We start from the raw sequence: 15,974 nt of genomic DNA, 5'->3' as shown, positions 1-15,974 counted from the left end.
ATTGAAGTATAATGGAGTGCTGAGATTATCGATGGTCAAGTCTGGATAACTGTAGTATTCTGAAACAAATATTAAGTCAATACTTGATAGCTTACTTACATAAAACATATAATGGCTGGCGGAGCTTTAGATGCCAGTTTAAAGATGAAGATTTAAATAATTAACTAGTGTCATAGCCGCGTCTTGTCTCTCTGACCTTATTTTGGCTAGCGAGTCAAGTTGAGGTTTATGCGTTATGAAAACGGTCTAAATCGAAGTTGTGTGCTCTTGCATTAGTGGTACATAGGTAATTCAAGTGTAAGGGAACACAACTACTTACCAATTTGGACATCTGCGTCGGTGAATAACTTGAGGCCCGAAGGTGCGCGAATTTGCAATGATGGGAGAAAGCTATTCCGGATGTCAACGAATTTATAATTTGCCAAATAAACGTTTAATAAATCAAAATTAACCATAGCAGTTAGATTTCTATTAGAACAGTCAATCTTAAAAATTATTGGTAAGCACAAACAGAAGGCTATGACACAGGCCATTGTAGATGTTGTGGATATAAGCGCGACAGTTTAACCTGTGAATTATTTCTGCTAAAAGACGACTTTGGGAAGGCACCAAAATATATATTGCGAATTCATCATTTTATTTTTAAATTTTGGCATATTACAAAAAGAAAAGTAAATGAATAAATAAATCAATAACTGTTAGAAAAATTCAATTAAACTCATTTAGCTAGTTGTGAGTTGTGAGGGGCATATAGATGCAAAGACAGCCAGGTCTCGGCGTTCTCAGTTCTCTTGTAGTTCATCAGGAGTTGTCTTATATGAGCTGAACTACCTATTTTAACGTCCCCATGGCGACGGATGCTCAATATGCTGAATGCCGTGCCACACAATGCCACGAATGCCTTCTGCCTGCATCACACAACAGATCCACTGATCAAGAAGCCTACCAACCAAACATTCTATTAGTTAAGTTATCCTTCATTAATACTATACAAAAAAAAAAAAAAAGGATTGTGCCTCTTTCTTACACGAGCGCAATCGTAATTCAGTGATCCCAACAACCTTTGCAAATTTGTATAATAGTAAATTGGGCTTGTTTTAGACGCAGGGTTTTCCCAATTTTTTTTATGGGGAAAGGTATATGGCAGTAAAGCTAAAACAAAAAAAAAAAAAAAAAAAGAACTAGTTTAGGTTTTAACTTCTGTAGTTTTTCTTTTTGCTTTCTGTAATTAGTTTGAGACCTGATCAGTAGTTAGGGTCTCTGTTTTTTAGTTTTCATTTTATACTTTTTGTCTTTTATTTTATGTATTATTTCCTTGTTAGTTATATCAGATTACCAAGCATTATTATTTTGATTTCAGATAATGAAGCCTCTCAATTATCAACCTAATGCTGTTCAACAAGTCCCAGAAACGAATTGCTACACAGTACAATAAATGAAATTATGCGCGAGTTTAGACATTGTGCGAAGCAAGACACAAAGGCACGAATTATCGATACAAAACATGGCAGAACATTACTTCATCCAAGATGACCAAAGATCAAATTCACCACCGCCAGACATCTCGTTTCCTTACAGAATTAACATCACTTCAAGCATCACAAGAGATATCAGCAATCACACGATTTTACCTGGAAACCTTCTTAATCGGGGAGGTGTAAGATAGAGGTCAAATACAATTTAATAGCACTTTATTTTCTCTATCTTACGACATTCATATCGTTCACATAAACTACATATTTGACTCATTAGACTCATTTCGAAAATCCTGTTAGTTATTACCACACAATGGATATGTTAGAAACATCTCATTAGACTGTCACCACCTAAATGTTGCAATGAAGACAATGACCAACAGGTAACGCAATGTTTATGAAATAATCGCCAGAAGTCAACAAAGGTTTTCCTCTCCATAATCTTTACGATCGAATCTGTTATATTAATATGTTAATTATAGTCTGGCATGGTCATCCTTCCAATCCGTTCAAGTGTCTTTGTATCTTGCTTCCTGTATGAACAAAGGTTTTCTAATTAATTGATATCGTAACCATTCGGTTCTGGGACTCTATTGTTATTGTGAATAGTATATAAGGCTGTGTATGAGAATCATTAGCGTGCGTAAATTAGTAAGTGAGCTGTGAGAGCAATATATAATAAAGTTTGATAATAACCCACAAGCACATATCTTATTCGATACGAAGATAGTTGGTAGTCTAACAACTACACGTCGCACCCAACTATTACACTTTTAATAAACTTCATCTGACTTATCTTATAGTGAATCTTCATGGAATAAATATCATTGCACGTGTAGGAACACAGTGATTCATATTTGACTTTTACTCTCAAGCAAACAATTACACAATGCATCTACTTTGTTCACTGCAAACTAATTTTAGTTTATTTGATTTCATTGCCAAAACATTTGTTATATGGAAGTGCAGAAAATATTCTAAAGGAAAATGCACCATTTACTTGCCTTTGCAATTAGTCTAGCTATAGAAAAACAAAGCATATTATCAACCATACTTTTTACATATACACTTTTAAAAACCAGCATACATGTACAATGTAGATCCATCAATAATTATGGACTATCTAATTAGAAACATTTTTCTATTTAATTTGTTAGAACAGAGCCGCCTGCTTTTGTTCTTTCTACAATTATTTTTGTGAATAAATATTAGGCAAAGTTTGTATAAGAATTGTTTTAGCAATCAAGCTATATTTGACACTCACCTCATATGAGAATCTCTAAACCACAGACTGAGAGCAGTTGATACAAATGTCCAATCTATACCATATCGGTTATTTAAAACTGCTCAATTTTAGATAGGATTGTTTTAGCTGCTAACTTTCCAAATTAATGTTCATGTGAATATTTCAAAAACAAAATTACTTTAGTTGGACAATTTTTTTCAAAATGTTTTTGTGTGCTGCTGAAGGAAATATTTTAAAAGGCAAATTATTTGATTTAGCTTTTAAACTAACCATTGAAAAAACTGGATATTATCAACTAACGTTTAGTATATATACATTTTATAAATCAGCTTACAAAGAAAGTCCAATTTTAATCATTGATTAATACATTTGAAACACAGTATACTTAATCTGTGAGAACACACTCACCAACTAGTATTCTTTCTAAACATTATTTGGTGTATCAAACAGTTGGTAAATTTTTTATAATAAATTCTTTAGCAATCAGACTATATTTGACACTCACCTGTTTGAGTTTTGTGAAATCGCAGACTAAGAACAGTTGCTTTAGATTGAAATATACACCATGGCAGCTCCATAAAACTACGCAAGTTCCTGATAGGCTAGCTTAAGCTGCCAGGAATAATCTCTATAATAGTTGCTCAGTAATAGGAGCTAAGATATAGTTTGTAAATTTTAATCTTAACTATCCATTTTTTGTTTGTTTTGTGGTCTTTAGTTGATATCTATATGCACACATTTTTTATATTTGTAGATCCACAGTTCAAATCCGTTCAACCAATTTTAACTGCTACAAGTCCTTATTGTGTACGCTTCAACAGAGTTGAACCTGAGTTTCCTGGAGGAACCATCACTCAGTATCAGGTACTCAGCTGCTTTAAACTAGACTAAGGTAAAGTTTTTTATATTCACCAACGAAGCTTCACGTAATTAAAAGTAAATGGTCAATAACACGATGTGACTACCTTATCCAAAGATACTCATAAATATGTAACCCACCAAAATTTTAAATAGGGTTTATGGTGATAATTTCATTGCATTTTAAAATAAAAAGCAAAGTTTTATTTGAATAGATCCAGTACTTGGGCAGAGTAACTGAAAATTTACCTGAAAATCTAAAATTAGACTGAAAACGATTATTTGAAAGGATTACCAGCAATGCCAAGTTTAAATAAAGAAGAGGCAAAATAATGCCTGCTTGTTATTATCAAAGGTAAGAATACTTCCACACTTCTATGTGTAAGGTTTTAGAGGATTTATTAATCATCGCCTTCATCATTTAAAAATGTCTGATGGATATATATGCATTTAAGATTCTGAGAAAGGTTTCAACATTACATTAATATGTAACATATTTGTAACTTTTTTAAATATCTTTTAGCTGTGCTAATTGCCATTAAAAGAAGTGATGTGGCAAACTGAGTAAAAAAACAAACAAGAGGAAAATTGGGATTAGTTTGCCGGTATCTAAACTGTCGCCACTGTACAAGAACTAGTCAGCTTGTGTTATTTTCTTTACCATACTACCTTGATCAGAATTTGTCTAAATTATATTTTGATGCAATTATGCTAAAAAAGTTTCGCTTGACAAAGCACCTTATGAAAGTTCTAGTTTTGGTTCAAATATCATGATTTAATTATTTATTTAAAACATTTTGGCACAACAAAATAATTTTCTTCTGATAAAATAAATTATACAATGGCACGTATTAACATAAATGTGCAATGAACATTTAATTTAATTTTTTAAATAATGCAATATATTAGCCCAGAGTTACCTTTAAACTTCACCTTCCTAATTTTAAGCCGTTTTTGTCAACAAACCAAAACTTTTTGATGAGTTTTATTAATTTTGTAGAGTTTTTTCTACTGAATGTCGTTTTCACCTTAGAACTACTTGGTGATAGGTAAAGCACTTAAAATAACGTCTTTAGAAAGTCTCGGCTGCTGTCGAAACTGCTGATTTAAAATTAAATGTTTTTTGAGATGAGGTTTTTTTGAGCTTGTCCTAATAACTTAAAAGATGAGTGATCTTGAAAACCATTTGAAATAAAATTCTAACCGTACGAGCTCGTCAATGATTGCCAGTGTAATGATAATGACAGCTCAGCAAATGTAACTATAGTTTTCATTGGTATCCTTGTAATGTTATTGCAATGCATGAGCAATGCTACACAGTCTAAAATGTTAGTATTTTACCCAAAAATTATTTTAACTTCAGGTTTCCTATGACTCTGAAGATTTACTATTAAATATCATACAGTGTTTCTCACCTTGAAGGCATTACATACAACGATTGATACATATGGACATATTTAACATTCTGCTACAGGTGTCTAATTTTGTCTTATTCAAAACTGCTCAGCGGTTTTTAAGCACTGCTTACTATAACAAAGTATTTAAATGACTGATGATATTAGGTACCATTTTACTCGGAGTCAATTGAATACTTACAGTATAAATGTAATGACGGTGATAGTAATTGGAAGGATGCTGGCGGCTCAGTAGAAATAACCATATGTGAATATCAACCATACGGCATCGCAGAGTGTGAACTCAGAGCTAAAAATACTCTTGGTTGGGGTAATTCTCAAAAGAAGAAAACTACAACTCTATGTGCAGGTGAGCAAGTTTAGGCTTAGTGGAACACATGCTTGTTTGAATTATTGTTGAAGCAATAAACATTCATAGCTCTATGCTAGGTGCCACCTCACACTGTGGTACTGGTTGCGTGTTAATCCCTGAAGTAACATTTTTATGTCTTAGTTTCTTATTTCTTATTACACAAACAAATAAAAAGGTTACTGGAATATTTCTTCTGTAAAACAGACAATATTGAATGAATCAGCAATGATACTGATTGATGGGGTTTGGGTCCTAAAAAATCAGACAAGTACACCTCCATGGGCAAAGGAAGAAATTGAAGAGTAAAAGATGTGCAAGTTTAAAAAACAGTTTTAAACTGTTTAATAAATTGATTAAAAATAATAAAATTATACATAGACTAAGTAAAGTTACCTAACTGTAGTTCCAAAAGTAAATTAAACCTAGTAAATTACTATCACTCATTTTAGCACGGAACCTATGCATTAGTTTAATTAGATCTTTCAAGGTAAAGTAGTGACAAGGCTTTTTCACAAATAATTTATCCGGTAGTTTGTTGTGTACGTAAATGCAACAGACTTGGTTTTTTTGTTGTTGTTATATCATGAATTTGTTTTAATATAAAAGACGATATGATAAGTAATTAAAGAAATGTCCACAACTTCGGTTTATATGTATATAAATATATATATATATATATATATATATACATACATATATATGTGTATATATATATATACATATATATATGTATATATATGTATATATATGTATATATATACATATATATATATAAATACATATATATATATATAGAAATATATATATATATATTTATATGCATACCTATAATATATATTACAGTTATATATCATAATTACACATTACTTACATTATAATAACATAACAAGTAATATATGCATGATACATTATAATACATGAGTGTATATTTATATACTTAAATAAACGCTAAACATGTAGCTGTATTTTGCTGACAGTTTTAAAAATACTGAAACGATTAAAATTAATAGTGGCATGAGCTTACTTCAGTGCTGTACAATTAAATTAATTTAATAACTTCACTTAAATTGAGTATTTAACAATCACTATTTGACAGCTCCTGCTTTTACTGCTACTCCTACCGCGGATGAAGATTATGACTCTGATAGAAAGAGAAGGAGAATTACTCTTACTGTCAAGGTGAGGTAACGTGCTAACCAGATAACCATTAGATGGGAGATACACCTTATGTGAAATAAAACATCCTAAAATTTTGAATTATTTTGAACTGTTTGGTGCCATAATATTCAGCTAAATGTTATTCATAATAGGGTATACATTATTCAAGCTATGTTAGTTAATATGATGGTACATTTTATTAAACTGTTTTGTTAATAGTGTATGTTTTGTTACACCCTTTGTTTTAAACTAAAACAAAGTGTGTAACAAAACATATAATTATGTACAATGTAAAGATGTACTGTGTTTGCTTTAAATTAAATGATTTTTACTGATAACTTATTTTTACAATTTCAGAATGTTCAAGCACACTGTACCTCTTTAAATTCTCTGCAGTATAAAATTCCAGAAAGGAGCTATTCTACAAAAAATGTTATCAGCAACCTCAATGCTCTGACTGACTATAATCTTACTATCAGAGCTACTAACAACAATGGCCTCAGTAGTAAATACTACATAGTTGTGAGAACAGGAGAACTTGGTAAGTAAAAATGCAAATGTTAAGCGTAATGAAGCATTTGAGTTATGTTATATGTTTGAAATCATAAACAGAGATAATTCATAACATTGAAGGTGTAGAAGGTTTGCAAAGTACCTTCATGTTCTTATCTAACATTCTCTGTACCACTGAATATTGTAGTAGTTATTTATGGGACAAATAATATGCTGACATGAACAAATCTTCAAATGTATCAAATCTTCTCTGTATGATTTAACATTGTTGTTGCTATTATTGGTACAAATACTATGTTGACACACACAGCCTGGCCTTAATTTTGGTAAAGCTTGAAAATTATTTTATTAAAGAGCCATGGAGTGTGCCAGTCATTACAGATAAATACTCTGAGAATATGACCTGTGTCATCATTGAGTGGGAGGAGCCTCTGCAACCAAATGGAGTCATTACCGAATATGAGGTGAGTCTCAAATTTTTATCAATAGTGGTTATTGAATTTTTATTAAAATGAACAAAAGCAAAATGATGCAATCAATTATTTGGCAATGGTTACTTAAACCGTTTGAAAATCTTCTTCATAAAATTCATTATTATTAATACTAAGATTTCATATAGATTCTGTTGCAATAAGTAAAAGTGTGTCATCAGTTATGATAAATGCTCAGAATATGCACTTGCAGCATAAATGTGCAAAAACTGGTGAATCACATCCAGACTGGAAAGCTACCACAAAGAACTCTTTAACAGAATGCAGATATGAATCAGGAGATCGTGTAAACTGCAGTCTACGAGCAGCCACCAAAATCGGTCCTGGTCCAACAGAAGAGATTATTGTTCATGTCACATGTGATAGTAAGAAGTTTTGTTTATCATCATGAACGTTGTTATACACAGAGGTTTTTTTTATAAAATATATGAGTATTTGATTAATGTCTTATTTTTTGATCATGGCACTCAATAGCTTCATTTGATTGTGGAACAAACTGTTTGCTAAACAAATTGTTAGTAACTCCATTTATACACTAGAGACTAGTGAGTTGATTGCCCGCTACACTAATCGTTACTTACTAAGACGGGCTTTCAAGTTAAAGTTAGGTTTACTTATTATTTTATATGTACTTGTACTGCTAAACTATGGGTTTTTTTTCAAACACTTGATTATGCCAAAATACTATTTACTTTTTACCAGAGCCGTCTTCTCCAGTCTTTGCTTTAAGTTCTAATGAAACTTCAGAGGACACAGTCACAATCAACATCTACCTGGAAGTAAGCGGTTTTAAGTATACACTGTCAGTATTTCTATCACAACAGCGATAATAGAAATCTATAGCGATTAATCAGATATAAATTATAATTGATAGTTTTTTACCTGAAGGCTAAGGTTTCTGTTTGTTATGTTTTTTTTGTGAGTTTTTTTTGAAGTCTTAATGCAAATTCATGACAAAAAATTTACAAAATAAACGATCATGTGATGTATTTAGTCAGCTATTTTTTGTTATAGCAGGCCAATGCAACATAAGATATGCTCTATTTTAGTGGAAGCTGTAACTAAGTTGTCTGTTATTGTGCATGATGACAAATGTAATATTGCATTGTTTTTATTGCTAGACTTCAATGACTTTAGTCCTTTACTACTAAATAAGGGAATGTATATACGCAATTTGCCAATTCAAGAACCTCTATATTGTATATTGACACAGCAAAAAGAGCTCTGTCTATAAGTAGGAAAATTAAAATGAGGGTATTTATATGTATGAGCATACATGGTAAAAGTTGTGGTGGAAATTGTGATCTTACGAAACTTTCTCAGCACCTGCCTTAATGGCAACTGTAATGTAATAGTGCACTTTATGTAATTTTTATTATTACACGCTGAATGACTTTTTAGTTGGCTTCGACGTCGTCTCTTTTACAAATACCACCTATTATAAAGATTTATCACTTTTCAAATTTTTGTGTGCCGTTTTAACGTTGTTAAATAATTTATGACAGCCACTACTTTAATAATTTTGTCAGGAATCTACTCACAAATGCCAATATATCCAGTCCTACTTAATCAACATCACCGAGGCTAAAGAACACCTGTTGTTCTCTGTCAGCAATGCCTCTGCTGGTAGTATCCTAGTGCCAGGTGCTCTCCCATTCACAAACTACTCTGTTTCTATCACAGCAACTAACAATGCTAACATGAGCAGTCAAACAGAGAGGTTTATCATCACTGCTGAAACCAGTAAGTGCAACTATACTAATAATATTTTAGTTTACTGATAAACCATTATTTCTTTCCAATTTTCTAAAACTGTTGGACGTAGATAAATCTTTTTAGGTGGTGAAATTACAGGCTGACTTTGCGATCAATAAAAAAAAATCTGTCTGTTAGTTTAACAACTTTAATCAAGTATTAGTTTTATAGAATTAAGCAGTGATAAAGACAAATCCTATGAAAATCAATATCAAAAGAACCAAATCCAATATAGAGACAACATGACAGTGTGACTGGATAACCGCTTTACACATGCAATCTTTTGCACATAGTTTTTTTATTTTATGTAGCCATTAGTTATCAGGATAAATAGTGGTTTCAAGAACAGTATATAATCTACGATTACAACCAATAACAGCCAAAGTTGTTACATTAAAATCAAATATAGATTGAATGTAAATATTGTAAAAGGAAACTAATTAAATGTTATCCTACTTTTACCAAAAAAACATTTCAAATAGTTTGTGTCAAATACAAACATTATGAGCAAAGCTTTATTCCTATAAAATTTCTCACTGTAATCGCAGTTTACATTTTTTTGTAAATATCTTTACTTTTAAGGAAGATGAAATCTGAACTAAAAATTGATAGGTAGACCAATTTTGAAAAAAATTAACACTAAAATAGCTATCAGGATACTGAATTATTATTTAAAAGTTTTACCGATCTTCTATAGATGATGAACAGTAAATAGAATGCACTAAGGCATATTGTTATATGTAAAATATAACTGATTCTTTGAACAACCACATTTACTCATAAAATATTTTTCGGCTAATTATGAATAGCTAACATATCTTTGACTAAGCAGCACTGTTTATTGAATCTATAGTTTTTCGAGTTCTAGTTATCTACAGTGATATTGACTGAACTGGAAATTTTTTTAACCCAAGCACATTTGCGCTGTTGTTGTGTTTATTTTTTGACACTCTTTTTTCACTTTGGTGGCTCAAAAACCCATTAGATTAATAAGTTATAAAATACACAAATTGTTATCAAATTGCTTATTTTACATCAGTTTTTGTTTGGGACATTGTACTTCCTCAAAAATTAGTACAACTTTTGCATTTATAGAAACAAATACCCAGTTACATTTAACCCGAAGGTTGCAAGACACATAGATGCTTATAAGAGTGATTTTACAATGGGGCTGCGGACATACACGTGTAACAAACAAGATATTCAAGAAGGTTAAACTTATGCCTAAATAAAACAGTTTGGAAGACACTGAACTGATACTATCAATGATAGTTTCAACTGTTCTTTACATAAAACCTTTCATACTTAAATACTATTAAAATAAACACCCACTTCCTCCTTGTTAATTAGAAAAAACAAGCTTTGCACAATAAAAATTAAAAGTTAATTGCTCATTAATTATTATCAGTCAGTAGTTTCGGAATAGAGCGTTAAATGCTGCCTCTACTGTGTAACTATACAGTGTTATTTTTTATTTTCTAAACAAACAAAAATAAATGACATAAATGCAATGATGTATATTTATAGAGGCACCAGAGGTACCAATCACTATGCTAGTATCCAATGCAAGTTGTGTTACGGTTAACTTGTATAAACCAGAGATTCCCAATGGAGTGATTCAGAGTTACATGGTAAGAAAGGTTAAACTGTATATTAAAAATATGATGAAAAATTGACTGTGTAGGTAACAATGCATAATATTCATGCTCTGTTGTAAGTTGTTTAGAATTATGTAAATTATGTTATTCTTACTCATTTAAAAATAACTTTATATCATACTTTTCTTTGAGATCTTTGGTAGTTCTCATATAAAGATCTTTAGTAGTTGTTATATGAAGATCTTTAGCTTTTTCAAGCAATGGTTGCATGCTTCTTTGATACTAAGAATAACTGTAATATTTTATGCCATGGAAGTTAATTATCTAACAAAAAATTGGCGGCTACTAGCTTTCATTCTTACATTTTGTCTTTGCAAATTATGTGTTGTAGGTAAGTTGCACTCACTCAGAGTTGATTGCAATTAATACTGAACTTCAATCTGATATGAATGAAACTGCTAAAATAAGCTTCTGTGGGATTCCTTCGGCCACCCTTGTTAAATGCAGTACTTCAGCAACTAACTTAAAAGGACAAGGAATGGTATCAGAAAACCGAGTCTACTCCCAGCTAACAGGTTAGTGCTCCTAGAGTACTCCAAACTTGAGTCACAAACAACTATGAGAAACTTTGTTGAATTCACATGGTTCATGACTCCTATAAACTTTGCCTACATAGATTGATATATGATAGAAGTTTAAACACGTCTTTTACAAACCTACCATGTGTTGACTGAATCGAAAAGTTGTGACAAATTTATTTTGCCTGAACTCTAGAATCATTGACTTTTATTTTGAATTAAGAACCATTAACACAGCTACATGTAGGTGCAGTTGCTATACCCAATAGCTGCATTTCTAGTTTTACAATTTTTGCAGTTATTAACTCTCAAGGGTCCAATATGGAGCTAGTTAAAGGAGCCAGTAAGGGAATTTCTGTGAAAGTCAAAATAAAGAAAATCAGCATAGAACACGGTACTATTGGGTAGGTTGTGTCTGAAGTATTATTTGCTCTATCTTGCAGAATTAGCTGTCACAACTTAATTTGGAATCTAAAGCAGTCTTTTGTACCCAATAACTGCATACAGTATTTGTCAACTTATTTTTACATGTATTTTTTCTTGTTGGAAACCACACTGAAGTAAGGGCATGAAGCACCAATATATTTTAGCCTTTTTTGAATTTTCCATAGCAACCCCTTTTGTTTTAATCTGCTTTAAAAAATAAACTCGGAACTAACAGAAAATGAGAAGCCTTAAAATGGAGAATAAATTTAAGAACTAACTCTTCCTGATTTGATTTAGTTAAAATAAAGCTGATTGTTGTGAACCATTGGCCAAAATCATAAATATGTATAAACCGTGAGTCATTTTGGTAAATTCCTATGCTAAATGAATTGAAAAAATCTGGCTTGTCATAATGCAAACTTGAAAGTTTCAATAAATAACACTTTTTTTACAGTTTAAGTGCCCATGCTGACAATAAGTGGATAATCTTGAATGAACTGCACACACACACACACACACACACGCACGCACGCACGCACGCACGCGCTCGCACACACTCACACACATCTTAAATTTTTACTATTATAAAAGTCACATATGTTTGGCGGCTGTTTGTTTGAATACAGGATTACAAAATAGAATAAATGTTTTATTTTAGTGAGACTCAAACTTGTTACATTTAGGGTAGCAGTCCAAAAGTCAAACAGTAACTCTAATAAACCTTCCTTCAGCATTTGAAAATAATTGGGCAAATACCTGTTCTCTGTTCATCGTTGACATAGCTAACAATATTTTACTGTATTTCTCTCGGCGTCTTTGTGCTCATAAAAACTAGAGAATGAATCAGTTTATTTTAGAGCATTAGTCAACTGCTACAGTAGCAAGTGAAACTTTACAAATGTAGCTGTTATATTTTTTTTTATATTGATCATTGATTGGAAGCAAGAATGCATTCTTTAGTCTCACAATAATAGGACGTTGTAATGCATATTTATGATTTCAAGCTACTTACAAGACTTAGCCTTAATTAATTTTAGGTCATACCTTGTGATGTTAACTAAACAGCCTAAAAGTCGAAGAAAGAGAGACACAGAGAATTGTGGGTGCACCAAGGAGTCAGCAGGCGACAGATACAGAGAGTCAGCTGAGTGTTACTGCTACACTACTGCTGAACTATCTGCTGATAAAATTAGAGACAAATACATATTTCTGATTGGGGATGAAAAGAACTATGGAGAGTTTAACAATGGAGAGCTTGAAAAGGAAGCAGAATACCTGATATACATAGCTGTCAAGGTAGAGACTGAGGTGAGTTAAATGTAAGTTTGATAATGAACTTTTACCAATACTGTGAATAAGAACCAGTGTTCTATTACGTACATTCACTTTCTGTTTTGGCATAGATAATTTCAACCTACACCTTTTTGTTGATAATTACAAATAGTTGGTTCATAAAATTTGCATTTCTATAGGAATGGGATGTAACAGGCTAAATGAAACCACTAAAAGTCGAACACGGTATTTTATGCATTTCATTATTTTGGAAATGTAAATTCTTCATTGCTACTAAAAACCTATATTTGAAAACATTTTGAAACTAATTGCAACCTTTTATTTTAGGAAGGACTTGACCCACTTATAGAGCTTCATCCTGACTACATCACTGCAATAGGTTAGTAACATTGGTAAACATTGTGTATCTGTGTACAAATAATTCTCAAATTGTTTAATTATTTAGTTACAATCAAAGTTTATGAACAGCTTCAATGTCAGTTAATTCTACTAATTTTCTAGCTCCTAAAGGTGACCGCTCAGGTGGAGTCATAGCAGGAGCAGTAGTAGGTGGTCTTGCTTTAGCAGCTCTGGTCATTATCTTACTCTACATACTGTGGAGGTGAGTAACTAAAAAGACATACTTAGAGTAAATTGGCTACAATTTGTTTCAACCATGCCAATGAGCTGTTTTAATAAAACAACGGTTGTTTCTCTAAAGCTATGACTCTTGCATGTGTATTTATCAGCCGCTTAAATGTATAGAAAAACTTCCATTAGGCCGATTGTGTTAGACAAGCGTTACCATAGCTTTTTCTATTTGTTTTTTTTTAAGAATCAGGAACAAGTCACTTGAAAAGACAGACGGGGTAATGGAATTTTCAACTGATGTCATAGACACAGGTAGTGAAAACCATGGTAAGGAGATGTAGTTAACATAGAAATTGGTAAACCATTTTAATTTCAATAAATTAGATAAATACAGACATTCTAGTTACGTGTAAGTTTAATGTAATTATAAACAGAGACATCATAACAATTTTCTACAATGTTAGAAACACAAACAATTTAACAAACCTAAAAAATTTATTGAGTGCCGACATCTTTTCATTTTGCAAGACTGATATTGATTGAAAACTTGCTCATGTCAAACAAGTATGTGATGTTTCAGCAAGCAGAACTCGTGAGGTCACTGCCAGGCTTTCAGCGCAATTTGAAGAAACAACTTACAGTAATATGGAAGAGCTGAAGCCTAGTTCAGAGGCAATACCAGTTCACAAACTTGGATGGTACACAAAGACCAACAAATCAGCCATCAGAGATCAATATGACGTGAGATCTATAATAATACTATGTACATCTCATTAAAACAAATAATTTAATAACAAAATTTATGAAACAATAATTTAATGTCAAACTCATAATGCTAATGTAATTAAATTTGTGATGCCATAAAACTGACTGATAGAAAAATGTCATTGTGACCACTAAATGGAGCAAATCGTTCTACTACAGAGCATTGATTTTTATATTGCTTTTCAAAGAACTATGTTTCCCACTCAAAACTGCTCAGTCATACCAAAACATAAATTTTCTATGAAAATATTTTGGCAAAATGCTTAGCTATATATGTATTTTTACAAAATAGATTCATGCCTGTCGCTGGTAGCAAAAAGCATATTTTCAAAACTGTTCTATCTTGGCTGGTGTAAAATTTTATAATGTTTGAAATGCATGTTTGTTAAAAATATAATCAGATTGTCTTAATGCAATCACGGTTAGTACAGTAGACCTTTTGTAATATGTACTGCAACTATAGCTATATTATACTTTCACAAAGCAGTTAGTAATATACCATACAAACTATTACATATGCATAAGTTTTATTATGAGGGCAGAATTTTTGCACTAAACCTAGGAGTCAATAAAAAGAGATAAAACTAATTATCCAACAAGTTCTCGAAGTCTTCATCCAATTTCTTATAGTAAATACCGAGGCACCTTCATCCCATTGATACTTCTGCTCAAATGTTTATATGTCCTTTGCTTATATATATTGTCGTGAAGCTCATCACGCATACAACTAACAACTTATCCTATGAGTCAGCTATTGGTGATTGTAGATATACCTAAGCCTTTGACATAAAAGCTTCAAAGCCATTTTGGCACACCTGCACTCACCGTAGACATATCAACACGCCTACTCCAAAGTACTTCTCATACTACATAATTAACCACAGTACCCTTTCCTAGTAAAGAGTTTTTTTAACTTCCACTTTTGCCCTCAAACGTTTTACCGTATCGTTTTGGATGCTTATTGCAAGCTGGAATGTAGAGAATAAACTGGTATTTGAAATTGACGTTTTCTATTGTAATATTATGCTGTAAAGTTTTCTTGTCTTTTATTATTATAAATGTTTTCTTCAATATAATATGCTATGTTAGTGTGTTAGGTTGATGGTCTGGTTTTTAATTTGACTGATTTTTTTGATGTTTTTGACGAAACGTTTTTTATTATTCACAAATCAAAAAGTTCACCACAACATTGAGAATGTTTCAATGTTTTTTTGCTTGGTTTTAGACACTCAAACGACAAGCCTCACCTAAAATGGACGTTGCCCTTGAGCCTCAAAACAAAGGAAAATGCCGATACAAAAACTTATATCCCGGTGAGTCTGTGAGACGATGGTTTCCTTGATGGGTTATCTTTATTGTGGAACAGTGTTTTATTTCTGTAATTATTTACCATACAAAGATTTCTGCTATCACTAGCTAATTAATTGCAACAAGAAAATCTCAATATAACCCAGCCAGCTATAGCGTGCTTTTACTAGTTG

General features: G+C 31.8%; 1 protein-coding gene across 1 annotated transcript in view; it reads left to right on the top strand.

The window, feature by feature from the left end:
- Positions 1-1,504: 1,504 nt before the first annotated feature.
- LOC137404715 (receptor-type tyrosine-protein phosphatase kappa-like) overlaps positions 1,505-15,974 on the top strand; it is a 30,912-nt gene continuing 16,442 nt past the window's right edge. The window contains exons 1-18 of the mRNA XM_068090947.1: positions 1,505-1,655; positions 3,476-3,585; positions 5,178-5,343; positions 6,443-6,525; positions 6,901-7,045; positions 7,372-7,481; positions 7,702-7,873; positions 8,211-8,287; positions 9,068-9,251; positions 10,791-10,894; positions 11,253-11,436; positions 11,738-11,843; positions 12,903-13,173; positions 13,486-13,537; positions 13,660-13,759; positions 13,973-14,055; positions 14,309-14,469; positions 15,719-15,806. Coding sequence (XP_067947048.1) covers positions 1,505-1,655; positions 3,476-3,585; positions 5,178-5,343; positions 6,443-6,525; positions 6,901-7,045; positions 7,372-7,481; positions 7,702-7,873; positions 8,211-8,287; positions 9,068-9,251; positions 10,791-10,894; positions 11,253-11,436; positions 11,738-11,843; positions 12,903-13,173; positions 13,486-13,537; positions 13,660-13,759; positions 13,973-14,055; positions 14,309-14,469; positions 15,719-15,806 — 2,347 coding nt within the window. The remainder of the gene's footprint in view (positions 1,656-3,475; positions 3,586-5,177; positions 5,344-6,442; positions 6,526-6,900; positions 7,046-7,371; positions 7,482-7,701; positions 7,874-8,210; positions 8,288-9,067; positions 9,252-10,790; positions 10,895-11,252; positions 11,437-11,737; positions 11,844-12,902; positions 13,174-13,485; positions 13,538-13,659; positions 13,760-13,972; positions 14,056-14,308; positions 14,470-15,718; positions 15,807-15,974) is intronic.

Source organism: Watersipora subatra, chromosome 9, assembly GCF_963576615.1.
Source record: "Watersipora subatra chromosome 9, tzWatSuba1.1, whole genome shotgun sequence".
NCBI lineage: Eukaryota > Metazoa > Bryozoa > Gymnolaemata > Cheilostomatida > Watersiporidae > Watersipora > Watersipora subatra.
This window is presented reverse-complemented; position numbering and strand designations above follow the sequence as displayed.